We start from the raw sequence: 22,625 nt of genomic DNA on the forward strand, positions 1-22,625 counted from the left end.
TTAATGGTGTAAAGTAAAGGCAAACAGCTCATCGTCTAGGCAAGCGTTACAGATACCTGAAACTGAGTCTAAAGATTTCAGGGAAGTTGAACAGAGTCGAGGAAACACAGGCAAGAGAAGTATGAGTGGGCTTAGTAAATATTGGACTTCACCATTCAAAATTAGGGCCCAGTCGGAGAAGATGACAGAAGAGGAGTTTGACTTAGTGCTGATGTGTCGTGATTTGCCCACCTTTCCCTGCTGATGTGGACGCATGAGGAGAGAGAAGTCTGTTTTATTGTATAAGATATTAGTCAACAGTTATATTAATGACATGGTAAATATAATAAATGATGATCTTATTTGATATTAACACTCGAGAACAACATAGACAAATATAATATATATATATATTAGTAGACGGTTTACATATTATGTCTACTTTCTGTTAAGATTCTAATGTGTTTATAAAAGTTATGTTTTATTTTTTAACCTAATAACAAATATTTGATCAATATATATATATATATATATATATATTTACATATAAAATTAAATATTGAAAATAATTAATATTTTGGTTAGGTTGGTTAAGATTGAAGTTCTTACGGGTTAATGAATCAAATATACAAAATAGTTCTCAAAAATAATTAAAATAAACTATATACATAAATTCAAACATAAATCATGAATAAATATAAAAATACAAAAATCATGTATAAAATTCTAATTATTATTGAGTGAAATTTTGTAACCAAAATTAACATGCGCTTTTAAAGCGCTGGTCAATATCTAGTTAATCTAATAAAAAATTGAATGTATCACTTAAAGGTTGAATCCACAAGAACTCTAAAATTACATAATAGACTTTTGTTTTTAACGTTATGCTAAACAACAAGGGATGTAATGCAGTATATAATATCTAAAACAAGAAGATCGCAAATTATCAGAGATGAAGAGTGCTAGACTCCGGAAAATTCGTAAGTTCTTCAGAACTATAAACTAGATAGATGATCATGGGTGTAATTAAGAATCTTGGACAAAGTGCACTTTCTTGAAACACCATTAAATATATGTTGATTTGTTCATACATCATGGGCAGTAGCGGCCCTAATGGGAAGCCCAACAAGCACAACTTTCTGGCCGACCAAAAAAACTTGAAAAAGTCAGTCATTGTTTTAGAACACATCATTGATATATATATATATATATATATTACTTTAGTTACATATAATACAGAATAGGCCAAGTTTTTAAAAAATTACTTGTGGTCTTTGCCATGTCAGGATCGGCACTGATTATGGGTGTTGACTTACACCAAAATGGGCATCGATCGACACAAGACTAAAAACTCAACTCGGATTTGATGTTTTCAGCATCATTTCTCTCTACGTTCTAAAGTGATCCAAAGTCACCAAATTCGTTCAGAATGTACTTAATTCTATAAATACTCCAAACAATTTAAATATGTAATATTCATTTTTAAAGTAAAATTTATATCGTAACTGAAAACTAGTAAAAATCATGATATGATTACAAATCATGTACCATTATTACTCTTTGGTTAGTGATAAAAGTTAATGTTGAGCCCCAAAAAAAATTATGTTGGTTATGTCATTCAACAAGTAATTAAGCGTAAAAACAATTTGATTTGTAACATCAAAATTCTGAATACACATTCAAATAACTAAAGGGAAAATTGTCAAAACAAAACAAAAATTTGGCATGGTTGTCTCTATAGTATAAATCCATCCTTAAGTTGTCCCTTTAGTATATTTTTTTTCATATTCCCAAAACTAACTCTTAATTAATCAAATTAAACATATTAAACTAATAGAATTTTTAAAAATTTAATTTAAAAAATGTGTTACAAAGGGAAAATATATTTTTTTTAAAGGGAACAAAAACAAAAAGGCAAAACACGTAACCCTAATGTTTGGTTTCTCCGCCTCTCTCTCTCTCTCCCTCGCGAAATGAATAAGATGGTGATCTTGTGTCTTCTCCGGTAAAATCAACATCGAGTGGTGAATTCAACGGCGTGTGGTGAAATCGAGCTTCCCTTCAGGTGTAACCCTCTTTCTGCCTCTCAGCCTCTTCTTCTCTCCACCTCTCTAATTATCTCTGCTTCTCTCCGCCTCTTCGCTTCTCTCTGCTTCTCTCCGCCTCTCCGGTTCTCTGCACCTCTCTGCTTGTCTCCGCCTCCGGCTCTCAGCTTCTCTCTACTTCTCTCCGCCTCTCCGCTTCTCTCTGCCTCTCTGCCTCTCTCTTTCTCTGAAATTGTGTTCACCTAAGGTATTATCTCCAACTTTATATTTCTTGATTTCATTTCCTCGATCCGGTTATTGTTTGGATCAATTGATATTTGTTTTGTTTGCTTTTTGTGAATTGATTTCGCTTGACATGGATTGGTTAATTGATTTTGTTTCTGACGAGGATGATAGTCTCTGTAATTCTGAATTTTTAAAACAGTATTCTATAGAAACTAGAGTTATGAAAATAGTCTTATTTGTAGTTTGTCTCTGTTTGCTACTGACAATTTGATTTTCTTTGCTTGTAGTTTGTCTCTGTTTGCTTGTAGTTCATACAATGTCATATTTGGTTTCATTTCTATAATGATGTTTTGCTTGCTTATCATGCATACAATATTCAAATTGTCACTACAAGTGGTTTGTCTCTGTTTGCTAGTGACAGTTTTACTTGTACTTTGTCTTTGTTTTCTAGTGACATTTTTACTTGTACTTTGTCTCTGTTTGCAAGTGAAAACAGTTTTGTTTGGGTTGGTTAATTGATTTTGTTTGCTTGTAGTTTGTCTATGTTTCACTGTAACAGGATGATAGTCTTTGTGTTTTTATATAAAAATCTTCACTTAATTTGCTTAAATGATTATATGAACAGAATGATAGTCTATGTGTTTTTACATAACAATCTTGTCTTAGTTTTCTATTATATCAACTCATTTCCTTTGTGAATTGTCTTAGCTTGCTTAACAATAATCAATTTTTTGTCTTGTAGATATGGATTTAGAGCTACCTAAGCGAGTGTATGCAGAGAGTTTGGAACCTCAGGTGAAAAAGATCAACAACTGCTGCCGCATGGAACGTATAAGGGATCTTAAGAAAGATATGTCTGCATAGTACGATGATGTGAAGATAGATCATGTTTTCAAACATATCATGGCTATTGCAGAAAATAAGCTCAAGTTTTCGGGGAAATTGGTGGATAACTTCTTGTGTAAGCAGCTGATTACCTCGAAGATGCATGAGAAGTAGTTTGTCTTTGCGAGAACACCTCTCCAGTTTTCGCTTCAGGACGCTGTGACAAGCCTCAATATTTCGCGGGAAAGTATCTGTGACGTAGTTAAATGGAAAAAGACGGGGAATTTTGGAGTGAACTACTAAGGACAGGTGGTAAGATAACCTTGCAGTCGATCAAAAATATGCATCTAAAAGAAGTTCACAACTGGACTCGTGGCGATAGGATGAGGTTGATCTACTTGTGCGTGATAATGGGTGTAGTGATGGGGAGAGATGAGAAGGTGAACATCCCTCATATGTACATCAATCTTGTGATGGATCTTGACAAGCTTTAGAAGTTCCATTAGGGTCTTCACTCGTATGAATTCTTGCTGAGTTCCATTGAGAAGGCTAGGAAGAAGTTGGGTAAGAAGAACAGCTACATTTTTTAGGGCTTCTCCTATGCTTTCTAGATTTGGATTATGGAAACAATTCCGGATTTTGGAGAAATATGTGGCAGAAGAGTCTCAGACAGTTTCAGAGGTCCAAGGTGTGGCAACTGAAAAGGAGTTGCAAAAGTTTCTTATGAAGACATCATTCAACTTGATGGCTCATTTACTGAGAAGGTATGTATATTTATTGATTCTTTTATATGGTTGTCGTATATATATTTTATAGCTTTTAATGTTATAATTGTTTTGTAGGGTGACTTGTTCTCGGTCATCTCAGTGACTGGTAATGGTGATGTGTTTTCTGCATGCTGATTATCCAAGGAAGGATAAGATGGAAGATGAACGAATGAACATTCTTTTTAATAGGATTAAAAAAAAGGTTTGATTAGAGCAATACAGAATGGCCAGTTATTTAACCTGATGAGACTGAAATGGAGGAAGCTGATACATAGGATACGAAGTCAGAAGCTGATAAGAGTGTGGATGATACTGATATTGCAGCAGACGTAGAGACATCTTCGTTTAATGTTGCTGGAAAAGGCAAGAAAAATATTCACGATGAAGGAGCCGAGACAAGAAAGAAGAAATTATTGTGTAAGCGAACATCAAAAAAAAAAACAGAGTATTGATCGTGAAACTAAGAGTTTCATTGAGGGTTTAGTCCACTTGTCTGTCAATTCCTTGGGCGATATACTCAGAATGCAAATGCCGAATATGGAGAGCATGTTTAAAGAGAGGATGGGCGACATGGAGAGTGAGGTTTCACAGCTCAGGGAAGCAATCAGATTGAGTGCTGAAGGAAGCGTTCCTAAGAGCAAAACTGATGAAGCTCCACCTAAGAGTAAAACCGTTCAAGCTCCAGCAAAGAAAAAGGTACTTCCTAAAAGAAAGTGTAGGACTTGATGTACTTGGAACTAGGATGCTTGAGTTAGGGTGCTAGAGCTAGGCTATTGGAGCTAGGTTGTACTTGGAACTTAACATTTTCACTGTGTAATATTATGTAACACTTTCGGATATTGTAATAAGCAATGGAACAAGTTTGTGTAATAGGTTTGTAATGTGTAATATGCTTGAATGTTTGTGTAATGATAACTCCATGAATGTAATGCTTTGTTTGTTGTTATGATTCAGTGGCTTCTTTAATATAAGTCACGAAACAAACCGACTATGAAAGACAAATTAATGAGACAATATAAGCCGACCCTTACCATTTGTTCTGACTAGATTGGTATTTGACAAGTTTTTATGTTGTGACCACTCATGCCACATCTACTACACTTGCGAGGGTGCCTCTTTTGCGATGTTTGTGAGGACCAAATTTTATCTTCAACGCTTTCGTATCTGGGTTTTGTTTTCCTTCCAACTGATCTTCTTGTGTATGGTGGTAGCACATTGACTTCCTCAACATCTTCTGGTATGGACCAAGCATCCTCAGGAACATCAATAGGATTTATGCTTTCCTGATAATCTTCTCTCCAAGCTCATGTCGTGTACATCAAATCAGTCAATATGTGTGGCTCTCTGCCAACATGAAAACCAGTTTTAATTGCGTGTGTACAAGGGATCTTCATCAGATCATACTTTCCACATGAGCAAGTCCGTATATCCAAAGCAACTAAGCAGTTGATTTTCTCCCCTCTAACAAGAAATAGACCATCAGTGACATGATAAACTGTAAATATTTTGCCTTTCCCGGTTCGCCTATCAACCTTCTTCTCCATATCTTTGGCCAGAGGATGTTTATGCTTTGAAATCAGTTTCTTACGCTTATAAAACCACCAAGACAACATTTCCATGACACTGTCAATCAAAGGAATGACTGGATACTCTCTCGGTTAACGCAAAGCAAAGTTGATGGATTCAGCAGGGTTGGTTGTCCTTATGTCATATATGTATCTAGAGAATTAACATCTAGCCCATTTTTTCACATCAGCCTCCCGTAGGTAATTTTCAATTGTCGGACTGATATTACATACACTAGAAAATGTCTTTTCAAAATCAGCAACTCTTTAAGCCTTGGACGCCTTTGAAACCAACCCAGCAACTCATTTTCCATGGAAATATGTTACCACATTATTCAACAAATGATGAATACAAATACCATGTCTAGCTGTCGGAAACACGTTCTCAAGCGCTTTCTCGATGGCCACATGTTTGTCCGAAAAAAAGCCAAATGATGATCATCAGCAATGACAACTTTTAGTTGTCTCATAAACCATTCCCAAGAACGCTCATTCTTTGAGTCGACTACTCCGAATGCAACATGATACAAATTAGAGTTTCCATCTACAGAAGTTGCAACCAATAAAACTCCTTTGTAATTATTCTTCAGAAAAGTTCCATCGACCACAATAACCCGCCTCATAACTCTGTTAAATTCTCTTATCGATTGCCCAAATGCAATAAACAGGTACCGAAATCTCCCAGTGCTGTCAATCTCTTAAGATAAATGTGTACCCGGATTAGCCTCTCTCAGCATGTGTAAGTATTTTGGCATTTTCCCATAACTTCTCTTTCGAATACCTCTAACTGCATTGATCGCATATTCACGCGCATCTCATGCTAAAGATTTTGAGATCTCACATCCATGATCCATACGCATAACTTGTATGGTATCATTATATTTGGGCCCTTCCTTGACACCTTCATACTTATGCATAATAAGACTGCATATAGTTTTTGCCGAAGCAGTCTTACTTTGGTTTTTGCTTGAAGGTGCACATGTATGTTCACCGACATACTTTTTGATAATAATATATGTAGAATCCTTCAAACAGTCTGCTCGAACAGCCCAGTTGCATGCATTGTCCGCACATCTAACATACCAAAGCTATCAATATGATTTGATAACCTGATAGTCAAAGTTATGTTTCATTGCACATATCTCGAAAATCGCCTTCAACGAAGTTTTGTTGTAAAAAATTATTCCTTCTTGCAGAGAATACTTTGACATATTATGTTTATTCTCTTTTTCAGAGTTCATGGTATCAACATCATCGGCAGCCTCATCAACTTCAACTCCTTTAATCTTTTCTTTCTGCTTCTCGCTCTGCCTTTCATCAAACACAGTAGCTGATTCGTCCCCTCTGTAAAACAAGTTTTTCTCCTCTTCATCAGTACTTGAATCTACTGGCGACTTGTTAAGATCAAAGTCTGCTTAATTTAGATTCTCAACCTTCACTTTATATGTTACACACAATCGAGTAGAAACGCTCCTTTTAGCAACACCAACAAAATTCTTAAGCTATCGATCATTTGCAATAATCACAGGTGGACATGTTGATGTATTGATCAACTCAGCAGGTAGATAACTCAACTCCAAATCGTCTAAGCTATATTCTTCCATACCAAAATCCTTCAAAATCATTATTTTAAAATCATCTAAGGTAAAACTTGATTCCAATAACAGTAGCCTACCCCTTTTGTCATCAGCCGAAAAACCCATTCAGTAGTTGCACCTAATTCCCAAACACCACATGTTGTATAGATATGCATCATATAACAAGAGTTTGTGAAAATTACAAGATAAACTATGGAGAAATCATATATTGATGAAGAAGAGAAGGCAAAATCGTTTTTTTTTTGATATTTTGGCAAAGCAAATCGATCAAAACACATTTTAGGAAATTAGAATATTTTAAGAATATTATTTAACTGAAATTTCCTTAATTTTTGAAAAACAAGTTTTCTTATCCGTAGAAGACACCTTCCACAACGTGTAAAACAATGACATAAATCCTGAATGCGCTTTCTACGCCATGTAGACGTACGTGTTGTATCTAGATTTCGCATTCCCGAAATTTTAGAATACTTCATAGAAGTAGAAGTTGCATTCGAAATAAAAGTAGATATCTTTACAATCAGTAGAATTTGCATTCATTATATTTAGAATTTTAATTAAAAGTAAATTATATGTTCTAAAAAAGTAGATAGACTTGTTAATATTTGAATTCGTTTTCTATTAACTCATTTTCCGTAGAACACTAATTCTACTTTTATTATAACGTAATTTAAAAAATTTATTTATCAAGATTTTTGACAAAAAAATGTATTTGTGTATATTTGTGTTTTATTAATTATTTATATTTTTAACATTTTTTTTTGATTCATAAAACTATTTATTTTATTTAGTTTCAAAATTGGAAAGAGTAAAAATGAGACAAAATGGAAAAAAAAAGGTTTTGTACCAAAAGGACAACCATGCTATTTTTTTGTTCCGTTTTGGCAATTTCCCCATAACTAAATAGAGAATATAAAGTCTGAGATTGCTTTTTTTTTTTTAATTATACAGAGGTATCATGACTCCATATAAGTGATTCAGACTTATTACGTGTTGTTACGTGTCGTTCTCGTGTTTTTTCCGATGTCGAAATGTTAATTCCTTTTTTCAGATTCCGTTATCACTATGTACATGAAACATACTTTGGGTTTTGCATAGAATTGCAAAATCCAACTTCCTTCTTTGAATTCAGAACACACACGAACAACAGCAACATCATCAATCTCACAATATTGTCTTTTGTTTTCATGTTAAGAATACAACATTTATACTAGACTACTTTTTTCTCAAACCGTTACACTATAAACAACTACAAATACAGAAAGAGTGTCTCGTCTCTGCACAAATCGTTTTTGTTTCTAAAATGTAGTATCAAGAATTTTAATTCTATTTTATCATTATATAAATCAATTATTTAGAGATCTCGGTTCTGCATGCAGAATAACAAATCCAAATTTACGTAGAATCAGGGTTGTGATAAAATGGCCGGAACATAAGAGGCCTATGTAATGTCCCCCATATTAACTTTGATTATTGATGCTTTATTCTCGCAAACACATAAAGATCCATAAGTCATCAGTTCTCATCGTAGTAGTTCTGCAGAATCTGCGTTCTCACAGACACAGGAATAGTCACCTTACGCACAGAGTCACTCCAAACCAAGCTTCCAAAGTAGTACCCAGTGTTGATTTTGTGTGTGGTCGAGACTCGTACCGTGAAGGAAACACTTTTGGTTTTGGAGTTAAACACTAGTTTCTTCGGCGTCACAACCACTCGAACCCCAAGCGGAGGCTCGACCACGACTTTGTAGACTGAATGAACTGGTCCAACGTTAGTAACGGTTCTTGTGAGAATGACTTCATCTTTTAGATTTGGAATGGTGATTGAAGGCAAGTTCATATCAAGAACAGAAGGTTTTGGGTCTGTACAGACTGTTCCTTTACCGACAAGTTGAGAGATAGATGAGTCGTTGTAACCGACGGAGCACAAGTAGAGAATGTAGTCTTTTGGGCCCATGTCGTATATGAGGCCTGGTTCTGCAGCTTTCTCTGGGTTCACGAGGCCTCCACCGTAATCAAACGGGTCAGCTACTTTGCGAGATGACCCTTCTGCTGGTAACTGCTCTCCAAACGGATCTGTTCTCCAAGCTGCAATGTAAAGACGATTATTGAGTTAAAGAAGGATTGGCCTTTCTATTTTGATTGGATGTTTCTGTAGTTGGAAGAAGAAAAGAACCTGTAGTGACAATAGCTGATCTAAAAGCAGCAGGGGACCAATCAGGATGCAAAGATTTGAGAAGTGCAACAACTCCTGAAATTGCGGGAGTCGCCATCGATGTTCCTGAAAGCATAACAAATCCTCCAGCATTGAAGGTGGCATTGGGAGATGTAGCAGCTAATATGCTCACTCCTGGTGCTGCTATGTCAGGCTGTATGGTGGAACAAGTACTGGTTAATTTGTATGATTTAGGACAAGTACTAATAGCAATATAGGTTAGAAACATATGGGCTCAGGACAAACTTTTAGAATCGCTGGGGAAATGGAGTTAGGTCCTCTTGATGAGAAAGTTGCCACCTTTGACCCTACAGGTTGTCCTACCATTGTTCTAGAAGGTTGTATCTTCACAACAGGTGATCTGCAAACCAGAATTTCGGCAGAAACATATTATCAGACTCCAGCAAGTATTATTTTCTTATGATTTTCTGTTACTTGTAGGAGAAGAAACAATTGAGTATGTACTAATAATGTAAGGAGTTAAAGATAGTTTCATACCCATTGGAACGTATGTAGAAAAGTATATCTGTCCCAAGCTCGTAGTCAACAGCCACACAGGGGAAATCATCTTTACATGGATTGAGAGTGTGCCCTGGGTTTCTTGCGATGATCAGGCCAAGACCGCCGGCTCTTTTCACAAAAGATGCAGCTCTTGATACAGTAGTGTAACCTCTTGTTGTTGTGAAACACAGCACAATTTTCCCAGCCATTGTACGGTTGGAGTTGAGATTAAGGGACTCACACTCACTGCAAAAACACACGGATTCAGTAAGAGATCAAAAAATGAAAACTGATATTTGGTATCATTAATTACCCAGTAAATGTATCATTACTGTTCCCAGGATCCTCTGGGTAAACCAAACTAGTAAAGCCAAGTTCCGGACCTGTGTACATTGCTTGACCCTGAAGTAACAGCGGAAACACCCATAATCAGAGAGTTTCAAGGCTTGACAACAATAGAGAAACCATTTGTTATAGAAAAAAAGAAGAAAAGGGGAAAACATTTAGTCTGCTGTTACCAATATGACTTTATTGTTCCCAAGTGTAATAGGTGTGGCAAATGACCGGTCCAGAGTGGTTGCAGCCACTGTTAATATCCAAGGAGCCGTGTTCACCACGGTCTGAGCTGATGGGCCAGCGTTACCACCAGCACAAACAACAGTAATACCGTTTGCAACTGCATGGAATGCTCCAGTAGCAATCCCATCACGCATATCCGTTTCGGAAAACAGAGGAACCCGACTACCTAGAGAGAGTGACAAAACATCAACACCATCATGAATAGCATCGTCCATCGCTTTCATGATATCAGAAAATGAACAAGTCACTCCTTCCAGCTCTTCGAGATACCAACAAGCCTTGTACATTGCTATGCGAGCACGAGGTGCACCACCTCTCAAGGTTCCTCCAGCAAGTCCCTTGTAGCTTACGTTGGGAACAAAGGAACCACCTGCAATAGAGGCTACGTGCGTGCCATGGCCGTTAAAGTCTCTAGGAGAAATGTAGTCAGGTGATTTTGTGGAATTGAATCCATCGTTTTCAGCAAGAAACCCATTGATATAGTACTTGGCTCCTATAAGCTTTCTGTTGCAATTAGTTGACTTGAAATCTTCTCCTGGTTCACACCCTCCTTTCCATCGCTTTGGTATTGCTCCAACCCCATTGTCACTAAATGATTCAGACTCTGGCCACACTCCTATAACCACACACAACCATAACTCATTGAGGCACTAAAATGAAGGAGACAAAAGAACCAAAGATGAATCTACCATGTGATGAAATCTACTTATACCTGTGTCAATAACGCCAATGATAACATGTTCACCCATGTTAGTATCATTTAGGAGATTCTTCGGATGTGCAGCAGATAGGCCTAAATAGTCCCAAGTCCGAGTTGTTGCGAGTTCATAGTACCCATCAGGCATGACATGAACAACTTCTGGTGAATCTGTTAGCAGAATAACGTCCATCAACAATAAAAACATACATCATTATTTCATTTCTTAGAATCCAAGACATTGTTAGCTAAAACATCAAGGAGTACCAGCCAGTTCCTTGGCTTGGGACTTGGTGAGCCTTGCGGCAAATCCTGAAAAACCATGTCGGTAACTATACACCATTGAGTCATGTGCATCCTCTTTACTGTGACACAAACATTAAGACTATTGGTTAGAGCTATAACGACCCATTGGAATTGGATAGTTAATTATTCAACTCTGTACCTTCCAAGAAGTGACGACAACATCTGGTGATGATATTCTGTGACATGCTTGGGATCATCATGCTGCTTCTCACCCAAATACACTATATGAACCTGTAAGATTATCAGCAAAAAGTTGATCACAACCTATTATTCATTTCTGTTTTTTTTTCTATCTGGTAAGGAAGATACAATCTACCTTGCTCTTAGCACCAGATCGTGCGACATTCAAAAGAATTATCAGACTTAGCACCACAAGAAATAAAGATTGATTCATCTCAAGCAAAAGAAAAAGAGTTTTATTTTCAATCTACTAGGAAAATTATACGAGGAAGCACAAGCATTAATATAGATGCATCATTCCATTTCTTGGAATGGTTCTTGGTCTTTTCACAGGTTTCAAGTTCCATTATTTTAGTCACAGATAAAAACTAGAGAATGTTTATAAAATCTGTACAAGGTCAACTATATTCTAGTTTATAACAACGTTTTATAGTCAACACAATCAACAAACGATTCGACAGAGAATACCAGCAAATAAAGCCACCGTGACTATACCTATGACTATGAGATGTTATTTTATAAAAAAAAATTGGTTCTTATGTTAGTGGCAGTGCACAACTTGGTATCATCTTCCCTAATATCAAAGAAAAGGTCTCCGTCAATGATTAGTTACAATCAGTTTATAGACAAAGTTTTGAGCATTACGTATTAAATATACTATTAACCATAACTATTTATATTCTTATTAACCATAAATGAGAAGGGAAGACAAGATTTGGTATACATTTAATCATCAAAAACAAGAATCATTAATTCTCATCATAATAGTTTTGCAGAATCTGTGTTCTCACAGACACAGGAATAGTCACGTTATGCACAGAGTCCCTCCAAATCAAGCTTCCAAAATAGAATCCTGTGTTGATTTTGTGTATGGTCGAGACTCGAACCATGAAGGATAGACTTTTGGTTTTGGAGTTAAACACTAATTTCTTCGGCGTCACAACCACTCGAACCCCAAGCGGAGGCTCGACCACAACCTTGTAGACTGAATTAACTGGTCCAACATTAGTGACAGTTCTGGTGAGATTGACTTCCTCTTTAAGGTTTGGAATTGTGAGTGAAGGCAAGTTGACATCAAGAACAGAAGGTTTAGGGTTTGAACAGACTGTTACTTGTCCAACAAGCTGAGAGATAGATGAGTCGTTGTAACCGGCCGAGCATAAGTAGAGAATGTAGTCTTTTGGGCCCATATCGTATATGAGACCTGGATCTGCTGCTTTCTCTGGGTTCACAAGGCCTCCACCATAATCAAACGGGTCAGCTACTTTGCGAGATGAACCTTCTGCAAAAATCTGCTCTCCAAATGGATCTGTTCTCCAAGCTGCAAAGCAATTAAAGAAACACTTATTGAGATCACTGTGTTCTGTTATTTTGTCTTTTGATCGTTTGTTGTGTTATTGGATATAACCTGTAGTGACAATGGCTGATTTAATAGCAGCAGGAGACCAGTCAGGGTGCATAGCTTTGAGAAGTGCAACAACTCCTGAAATAACTGGAGCCGCCATGGATGTTCCCGCAAGAATATCAAATCCTCCAGCACTGGAGTTGGAATCTGGAGATGTAGCAGCTAGTATGCTCACTCCTGGTGCCCCTATGTCAGGCTGCATTGCCAAGAAAATGATTACAGCGAATCTGATGGGTTAAAAAAAAAAAAAGGATTCAAGCATACCTTTAATATTGCAGGAGAAATAGAGTTAGGTCCTCTTGATGAGAAAGTTGCCACCTTTGTCCCCACAGGTTGTCCTACCATTGTTCTAGAAGGTTGTATCTTCACAACAGGTGATCTGCACAGCCAAGTTACATAAAGTTTCTTACAAGTGTTATGTTTCTTGGAGGGAGTGTTTCATACCCAGTGGAGCGTATGTAGAGAAGTATATCCGTCCCGAGCTCGTAATCAATGGCTACACAGGGGAAATCATCTCTACATGGAGTGAGATTGTAACCTGGATTTCTTGCAATGATCACCCCAACACCACCGGCTGCCTTCACATAAGAGGCAGCTCTTGATACAGCAGTGAAGAGTGTTGCTGTCGTAAAACACAACACAACTTTTCCTCTCATTGTACCGTTTGGGTTGAGATTAAGACGCTCACAGACACTAATGTTTCAGACATATTCAGAGAAGTAAAGTAAACTGATCAGTTATGCTATTTCAAGGGAGATTACATGTAAGTCTCAACAAGATGCTCGAAACTTGTTGTTACCCGCTAAAGGTCACATTGCTGTGCCCTGAATTCTCTGGATAAACCAAACTGGTGAAGCCAACTTCTGGACCTGTGTATAGTGCTTGACCCTGCATCCACAGTTGAAAAGCTCATAACCATTATCAAAACATTTTGGTGGATGCAGGCGATTTAGTAAAGATTTCAATAAAAAATTATTTTACAAATTTGAAGGTCAATATATCTATGTCATTATCTTTTAAAAAAAAAAATTGAGGGCTCGAAGGGAATGTTTTATTTGGCTTTGCCCAAGACAGGCAAAACAGATGTCTGCTTTACCAGTATGACGTTGTTGTTCCCAAGCGTGATAGGTGTGAGAAAGGACCGGTCCAGAGTTGTTGCAGCAACTGTTATGACCCAAGGAGCTGTGTTTAAGACGGTCTGAGCCGCTGGGCCAGAGTTCCCACCAGCACAAACAACAATGATTCCCTTTGCTACTGCATGGAACGCTCCAGTCGCAATCCTATCGCGCAGATCAGTTTCAGGAAACAGAGGAACTTGAGCTCCGAGAGAGAGCGACAATACATCAACACCATCATGCATAGCTTCATCCATTGCTTTCAATATGTCAGAAGATGAACAAGCCACCGCGCCTAACTGATCCACATACCAACAAGCCTTGTATATTGCTATGCGAGCACGCGGTGCACCACCTCTCAAGTTACCTCCAGCGAGTCCCTTGTAGCTTACGTTGGGAACAAAGGAACCACCTGCGATAGAGGCTACGTGCGTTCCATGACCAATAAAGTCTCTAGCAGAGATGTAGTCACGTGATCCTGTGGAGTTGAATCCTTCGTTTTCAGCAAGAAACCCATTGATAAAGTACTTGGCTCCTATTAGCTTTCTATTGCAGTTTGTTGACATGAAGTTTTCTCCTGATTGACATTCCCCTTTCCAATGGCTCGGCACTGGTCCAACCCCATTGTCATTAAAGGATTCAGACTCTGGCCACACTCCTACAACCACACAAAACCTCAAGTCCCTGGGGGCTAAAATAAAGGAACCAACGAAACAGAAACTAGTTATATACCTGAGTCAATAAAGCCAATAATCACTTGGTCACCCATGTTTGTATCATTTAGGAGATTCTTCGGATTGCTAACAGAAAGACCTAAGTAGTCCCAAGTTCTAGTTGTGGCAAGTTCGTAAAAACTATCAGGTATGACATGAACAACATCAGGTGAATCTGTTTCCAAAAATAAAGAGCATCACAACCAAAGTAATCCAAGATTACATCATGGTAAGACTTAAGACAGAAGCAAGCCTGTGAGTACCAGCAATTTTCTTGGCTTGTGACTCGGTAAGCTTAGCAGCAAAGCCTGAAAAGCCATGCCTGTAACTATGAACCATTGAATCATGTGCTTCCACTTCACTGTGTAACACAAACATTTAAACAAAAACATCGGTAACAGCTACAGACATATAATAGAGTTGAATTACTAATTAATTAGGTTTGTTTTGTACCTTCCAAGAAGTGACGACAACATCTGGTGATGAGATTCTGTGACATGCTTAGGATCATCATGCTGCTTTTCACCCAGATACACTATATGAACCTGTAAGATTGTCACCAAAACACAAACAAAAGTTTGTAATAACCCTATTATATACAGTATGATCAAAGAAAATTAATTAAATTACCTTGCTCTCAGCACCAGCTCTTGCGACTTTCAAAACTATTATCAGATTAAGCACCAAAGCAAATAATAATCTAGAATTCATCATTCCAAGTAAAGAAGACTGTTTCCTAATTCTTAATTCTACTTGGAGATTAATTCAGGAATCACCCCAAGCCGAGCATTTATAATAGAATAGATGTCTTCTCCTCCAAGAATGTGTTACGCTTGTTCCTTGTGTTGAATGTACATAATTCACACAGAAAATAGTGTTTCGTTCTTTTCATTCTGCTTGAAGACTTTTCAGAAAGTAAACGCATTTTTATAAAGAAACGTGTTTAAGTTTTAGTCCGACTAAATTATTGGTCAAACTCAATTAGTCGTTTATGTAGCCAATAATAATGCTTTGTTTTCATGGAAATTTCAACAAATGTGAAATAGAGCAGTGGTTGTTAGATTACAACAAACGCGATCGATCAACAAAGAAAGAAGATTAAGATAGAGACCGAACCTCATTTATTAATAGTTTGGCACCATAAGCGAAATCTCGGGCACGACTGTAAGACATTTCTCACTTTGACACACTTTTTTATTGTTCAAATACCAAAATATCCAGCAAAAAAAGCAACTCACTCTGGTTACTTTCTTTCTAACCTAAGCCTCTTGAGCAATCAAGATTTCAAAATAAAAAATAAACCCGAGAAAGTCATTTTCCCAAATATGGTTTCAATTCACAATTCTAATCCCAATCGAATCCTAACCTCAACTGTTTTTTATTCATTTCGACCTATCGGTGGTATATGTTTCGCGGCCATTTTTTTTGGCTACCGCCGAACAACGCACTCTACACATCCTTGTTCCAGAAACCAACAGACCTGGTTAATTTATATGTAACCAATTTTGCCCGGAGAATCTTAAATGCATTTTTCAATTTGTCGTATGAGGAGATTTGAGGATTCGGATGGCAGCAGACTCAGTCGGGGTGCGAAATCTCGGGCACGACCGTGTTTTGTCTAGTCGGGACTAAACAATAATACATTTCTCACTTTGACACACTTTTTTATTGTTCAAATACCAAAATATCCAGCAAAAAAGCAACTCACTCTAGTTACTTTTTTTCTAACATAAGCCTCTTGAGCAATCAAGAAAGTCATTTTCCCAAATATGGGGGTCGCCATCTAGGAAGAGCTGAGTGCAGCAGACGGACGAGAGTTATCAGCTACAGCTTGTTCTGGCGTTGCGACTTTGGACTGAGGCTACTTGCACCGATGATTCAAACTTTATGGATCCCGAGTTGGACGAGTCTGCGACTTCACCAAGTTCAGCCGATATGAAATTTGATTGAAATTATTGTTCATTGTGAGGGTTATGAGTAGAGTTTTCAGCTTGGGTAGAAGAAGTTAACTCAACCAATTGGACAAATTTTGTTCGCATTTTTTTGTTCAAATTTTGGATTGAAATCAACTTTTAAAAATATTGGAAGTTATTCTTTAGGGTCATAGACTCATAGTCTTTCCAAGTTCGGAATCGGAAAATTTAATTGAAAGAAAAATTGTCCTTACGAAAAGAAGGTTAAAACATGAAGTACAAGGGAATCCACTATGGGACTATGGAAAGTCCTGATGCACACTCCTGTAATTATGCTGCATATATTATCTCTTAATTCCTGCATATACACTTACCTAGTTTGTACGATCTCCTCTGTATAAATCTAGAGCTCTGCTCTTGTGAATAATATCATTCGATTCCATCATACAATATGGTATCAGAGCATTAACGATCAAAACCCTATTTTTTTTTCTTCTCTTCCGCTTCCCCTTCTTTTTCTTATTCTCTCAACTCTATTCTGATTCATCATGTCTGATAATCATCAATCCTCTGCTACGACAACCACTTTCTATAATGCTGAAAATCCTTCGACAACGTTGATCTCGATTAACATGTCAAACATTACCAAACTCACACATCTCAATTTCATTATGTGGAGCCGACAGATCCGGGCTCTTCTTGAAGGCCACGAGCTTCATCACTTCCTTGATGCATCTGCTCCCCTCGCTACGATCGTAATCGATGGCACTGCCTCTCCCAATCCAGACTACGCTCCATGGCGACGTCAGGATCGACTTCTCTACAGCGCTATCATTGGTGCTATCTCACTCCCGGTTCAGCCTGTCGTGTCCAGCGCCATGACAACTGCTGATGTCTGGAATATTCTTGCGTCCACTTATGGAAATCCAACAAGGGGTCACATACGACAACTTAAGTTTCAGATCAAGACGACTGCCAAGGGAACCAAAACCATAAGCGAGTATCTCCGTATCATCAAATCAAAAGCCGACGAACTTGGTTTACTAGGAAAGCCTCTGGATCCAGAAGATCTCACTGAACAGATTCTTGCAGGTCTGAGTGAAGACTACAAGCCAGAGATCGATGCTATAAATGGCCGTGACAATCCGATCTCCTTTGCTGAGCTCCATGAACGTCTGCTCAATCGAGAGGCGATGATCCTCTGTTCTGAAACTCCTCCAACTGGTCCTATTACGGCTAACGCAACTGATACTCGCCCACGTCAAAACTGGAAATCCAACAACAATAACTCACGCAGCAACTACACGGCGTCACCTCCGTTCAACAACAACCGCAACACACGACCGTACCTTGGTCGCTGCCAAGCCTGTGGAATCCAAGGACATAGTGCTAAGAATTGTCCAGAGTTCCGTATCGTTCGTGGCTCTGCCTCTGCCTCTGCTCCGCCATGGCCATCAACGAACAACATCAGACCGTGGCAACCATTCCCACAGCAGTCATGGAGACCACAAGCAAATCATGCAATGCTACCTGCCTCAGACTCCTCTACTTGGCTCCTTGATTCTGGCGCCTCTCACCATATGACATCAGACCTTGCGAACCTGTCTCTTCACTCACCATACTCTGGAGGCGATGACGTCGTGCTTGGTGATGGCTCCGGTTTACAAATCACTCATACTGGTTCCTTATCTACACCCTCTTTTACTCGTCCCTTCTTTCTTGATAATGTTCTTTATGTTCCATCTCTAGACAAAAATTTACTCTCTGTTTTTCAGTTGTGTTATACTAATGGTGTTTCTGTTACATTCACTCCCACTTACTTCCAGGTCAGGGATCTGAACACGGGGGTTCTTCGGTTGGAAGGCAAACCTAAGAATGGAACCTATGAGTGGCCAAAGCTTTCGACTACTACACCTCCTTCACTTGCTTTTGCTTCTGCTATTAAGACTTCGATTTCGGATTGGCATTCCCGTTTGGGCCATCCTGCGTTACCTATTTTAAAAACTATTCTCTCTCGATTTGATTTACCTTTATCTTCTAAAGCTATTTTTGACAAGCCTTGTAATGCTTGTTCTATCAATAAAATGCATAAGTTACCTTTTCAAAATTCGACATTAGTCTCCACTCATCCTCTTCATGTTGTTTTCTCGGATGTTTGGACCTCACCAGTTCCTTCAATCGATGGTTTTAAGTACTACGTTTTGTTCGTTGATCATTTTACGAGATATACTTGGTTATATCCATTAAAACAAAAGTCTCATGTTCATGAAGTCTTTGTTAAGTTTAAAGCGTTGGTTGAAAACCAATTTCAATCAAAGCTGCGAACACTGTATACGGACAATGGTGGTGAGTATATTGCACTAGCAAAGTTCCTATCTAGTCACGGTATATCTCATTTCACCACTCTGCCACACACGCCTGAGCATAATGGCATAGCAGAACGACGACATCGTCATATCGTCGAAACTGGTCTTGCTCTCTTGAGTCATGCCTCTATGCCTAAGTCCTACTGGACATATGCTTTTTCTACGGCTGTGTACTTGATCAACCGCATGCCAACTCCGGTTTTGTCTCTCAAGACACCGCATGAATGTCTCTTTGGAACTTCACCGAATTTTCAAAAATTAAAAGTATTTGGTTGTTTGTGTTTCCCATGGCTTAAGCCATATGCTAAGCACAAATTAGATCCAAGGTCAACGCCTTGTGTATTTCTTGGTTACTCACCAACCCAAAGTGCATATTTTTGCTTAGATCGTACAACTTCAAGGATTTACACATCACGACATGTTGTTTTCCATGAATATGTGTTTCCATTTTCGATGCCAGTACCACTAACGTCTAATGTTTCTTCTGTTGATGAGGTTTTACAAACTCCTGCAGATTCTGTTACAGTCACATCTCTGCACTCCAACAATGCTCATGCTCCACCTGCTACAAATCAGTCTCTGCCTTCAGAGGTTCCCTTACCAACAGCACCATTACCGCCTGATCCAATGTCTTCTACTGCACCTGCTACGGCTACTACATCAGCTCCACCAGTCGTGCCTGCTATACCTGATGCTACACCGGCACCAACTGGTGCACACCAATCACCTACGCCACAAACTGCAGCTCAACCTGCTCAACCAAGGCGTACAAGCAATCGCAACCGCAAACCAGTTCAAAAGCTTAATCTCACGGCTACTGTGGTTCCACTCTCTGAGACAATTCCAACAAGTGTAGCTGAAGCTCTCAAGGATCCTCGTTGGCGTCAAGCCATGTATGAAGAACTGGAAGCACTGGCTCGAAACAGAACATGGGATCTCACTGATGCCTCTCTTGCAGCGAATATAGTTGGCTGCAAATGGGTTTTTACCATCAAACGACATCCTGATGGCTCCATAGACAGATTCAAAGCGCGCCTGGTTGCTAAAGGCTTCCATCAAAGACCTGGTGTCGACTTCCAAGAAACCTTTAGTCCTGTGATCAAACCTGCAACTATTCGATTGGTGCTGAGTGTCTCTGTCTCTCACAACTGGCAGCTACGACAATTAGATGTCAACAATGCCTTCCTTCAAGGCCAGCTTGATGAAGAAGTGTTCATGTCACAGCCACCGGGTTTTAAAGACAAGACGCAACCCCTTGCTGTCTGTAAACTTCACAAGGCAATTTACGGTCTGAAACAAGCTCCCCGAGCTTGGTATAATGAGCTTCGTACATTTCTTCTTCATTCCGGGTTTACAAACTCACTTGCTGATGCAAGCTTATTTATCTACAACAAGACTGGCACCCTCATCTATCTGTTGGTTTATGTCGACGATATCATCATCACCGGCAACAATAATACCATCGTCAACACCTTCATTCAATCACTTTCCACTCGGTTTTCATTAAAGGATTTGGGTTTTCTCTCTTATTTTCTTGGTATTGAAGTTTCCAGAACAAAACATGGTTTATTACTAAATCAACATCGTTACATTGCAGATATTCTTCATAAAACCAAGATGACAACAGCAACACCGGCGACAACACCCATGTGTGCAACCACTCCGCTCACACTCCACACTGGCACTCCTCTACCCGATCCAACAGAATACCGAGCCACTGTTGGTAGCTTGCAGTACCTCTCACTCACTCGCCCCGATATATCCTATGCTGTCAACAAACTCTCGCAATACATGCACCAACCCACTACTGATCATTGGACAGCCGTGAAGCGTATCCTGCGATATCTTGTCGGTACACAGACGAATGGTCTCTTCTTCTCCACGCAGAACACACCATCTCTCCATGCCTTCACTGACGCTGATTGGGCGGGCGACAAAGACGACTACATGTCAACTGGAGCATACTTAGTCTATTATGGTAGCCATCCTATCGCTTGGTCATCCAAGAAGCAATCTGGCGTTGCTCGCTCATCGACCGAAGCTGAATACCGTTCCGTAGCCAACACCACAGCTGAAGTTACATGGACCAAATCATTGCTTACGGAACTTGGCATTACAACCACTACAGCACCAGCTATCTATTGTGACAACAAGGGAGCTACATATCTTTGCGCTAATCCCATGTTTCACTCCCGCATGAAACACCTTGCCCTTGATTACCACTTCGTTCGCAACCATGTGCAAGCTGGAAACATCCGTGTCTCTCATATACACTCCAGTGATCAACTTGCGGATGCCTTAACAAAGCCTCTCCCACGACCACGGTTCCAGACATTGTGTGTCAAGATCGGACTTGCTACTCCCCGTCCGTCTTGAGGGGGCGTATGGGACTATGGAAAGTCCTGATGCACACTCCTGTAATTATGCTGCATATATTATCTCTTAATTCCTGCATATACACTTACCTAGTTTGTACGATCTCCTCTGTATAAATCTAGAGCTCTGCTCTTGTGAATAATATCATTCGATTCCATCATACAATATCCACTTCATGAGCACTACTAGTAAACTAGTAATATTTTGGCTTTAAGACCATTTTAATGTGGTGGACAAAAAAGATCATTTTAATGAAATTGTGTTGTTGTTTTCTAAAACAAATTTTTTTATGAAAAAGATAAAATTTGATCAAATGTTTCCTGTAAAATAGCAATTTCAGAATAGGTAAAATATAGAAAAAGCTATTTTTTCTTTAAACAAAGGAAAAAAATAATTTCTTTTCTATGAAATAGAAATAGATTGTAATAATTTTATATCTAAATGTTATTATAGATAAATATATAAATATGTTATAGATTCTCAAAATAAACTTATTGTACTGAGAAATTATTTTTTACAGTTGTATTTGAAAGATTGATCGGTAGAAGCTAGAGAAGTTGTGGATATCCACTTTAATTTCTATAGTCTCCTTTTAATCATGTTTTAGGTTTTAAAATTTAATCTATAGCCAAAACCTTATTAAAAAGAAATATATTAGGTTTAGAAAAGAAAATTCTCTAAAGTTCTTGTTAAGTACTTGAAAAGATTTCAATAGCAGAAAAAATTAAAGTTGAAGCTAAATATCTAAAGTCTTAATTTTAGAAAAAAAAAACATAAAACTACAACTTCAACCAATCGAACCTGAACTTTTGCTAAAACATTAATGTATAACTAAAATGTATACGTGGTTTTTTGACAAACTTCAGAGATCTTATAAGAAAAAAAGTGATGGAAAAAGCTAGAATTGAAGAGTTTCCTAAATTGCCTTAAATATATTTTTATATTCTTAAAGTAATATTTATATACAATGGAGATTTATGTTTTTATACGTAAAGAATTTGTATGACAAAAAAAATGTAAAGAATTTATTCAGTAAGTTAAGTATTTGTATAAATAAATCTAAAACTAATAAATAAATTAGAAAGGCTTGGCAAATCAGAAGGAGTATAGTTTTATTTATGTAAAATGAGCCACTTTTGTCATGATTCAATTCGTCTTTCGATTAGCAATTTGGTCCTATTTGCCACCACCCGACCGACGCCGGTTCACGAACATGCAATCCACTTTTTGAATTTCGAATTATGTCATGCATGATT

At 38.2% G+C, this 22,625-nt stretch overlaps 2 protein-coding genes and 1 non-coding gene across 3 annotated transcripts; 1 reads left to right on the forward strand and 2 right to left on the reverse strand.

Moving 5' to 3' along the window:
• Positions 1 to 7,242: 7,242 nt before the first annotated feature.
• On the reverse strand, positions 7,243 to 11,900 carry LOC106367101 (subtilisin-like protease SBT3.4). The gene is made up of 10 exons (XM_013806808.3): positions 11,618 to 11,900; positions 11,441 to 11,532; positions 11,263 to 11,360; positions 11,011 to 11,166; positions 10,238 to 10,914; positions 10,033 to 10,121; positions 9,717 to 9,965; positions 9,465 to 9,579; positions 9,180 to 9,372; positions 7,243 to 9,091 (listed from the first exon to the last, which is right to left on the reverse strand). The coding sequence occupies exons 1-10, from the start codon at positions 11,693 to 11,695 to the stop codon at positions 8,520 to 8,522; spliced, it is 2,319 nt and encodes a 772-aa protein (XP_013662262.1). The 5' UTR covers positions 11,696 to 11,900; the 3' UTR covers positions 7,243 to 8,519.
• A 241-nt stretch (positions 11,901 to 12,141) lies between these two features.
• On the reverse strand, positions 12,142 to 15,793 carry LOC106367100 (subtilisin-like protease SBT3.5). Its single transcript, XM_013806807.3, has 10 exons — positions 15,345 to 15,793; positions 15,168 to 15,259; positions 14,978 to 15,075; positions 14,734 to 14,889; positions 13,983 to 14,659; positions 13,686 to 13,774; positions 13,331 to 13,579; positions 13,151 to 13,265; positions 12,890 to 13,082; positions 12,142 to 12,802 (listed from the first exon to the last, which is right to left on the reverse strand). Exons 1-10 carry the CDS (start codon positions 15,426 to 15,428, stop codon positions 12,231 to 12,233), a joined length of 2,325 nt encoding a protein of 774 aa, XP_013662261.2. The 5' UTR covers positions 15,429 to 15,793; the 3' UTR covers positions 12,142 to 12,230.
• A 1,886-nt stretch (positions 15,794 to 17,679) lies between these two features.
• On the forward strand, positions 17,680 to 17,816 carry LOC125578814. Its single transcript, XR_007316897.1, has one exon. It is a non-coding gene; the product is annotated as a small nucleolar RNA Z247 (small nucleolar RNA).
• The last annotated feature ends 4,809 nt before the right edge of the window (positions 17,817 to 22,625 follow it).

The sequence above is a fragment of the Brassica napus genome, chromosome A9, assembly GCF_020379485.1.
Source record: "Brassica napus cultivar Da-Ae chromosome A9, Da-Ae, whole genome shotgun sequence".
Classification (NCBI taxonomy): Eukaryota; Viridiplantae; Streptophyta; class Magnoliopsida; order Brassicales; family Brassicaceae; genus Brassica; species Brassica napus.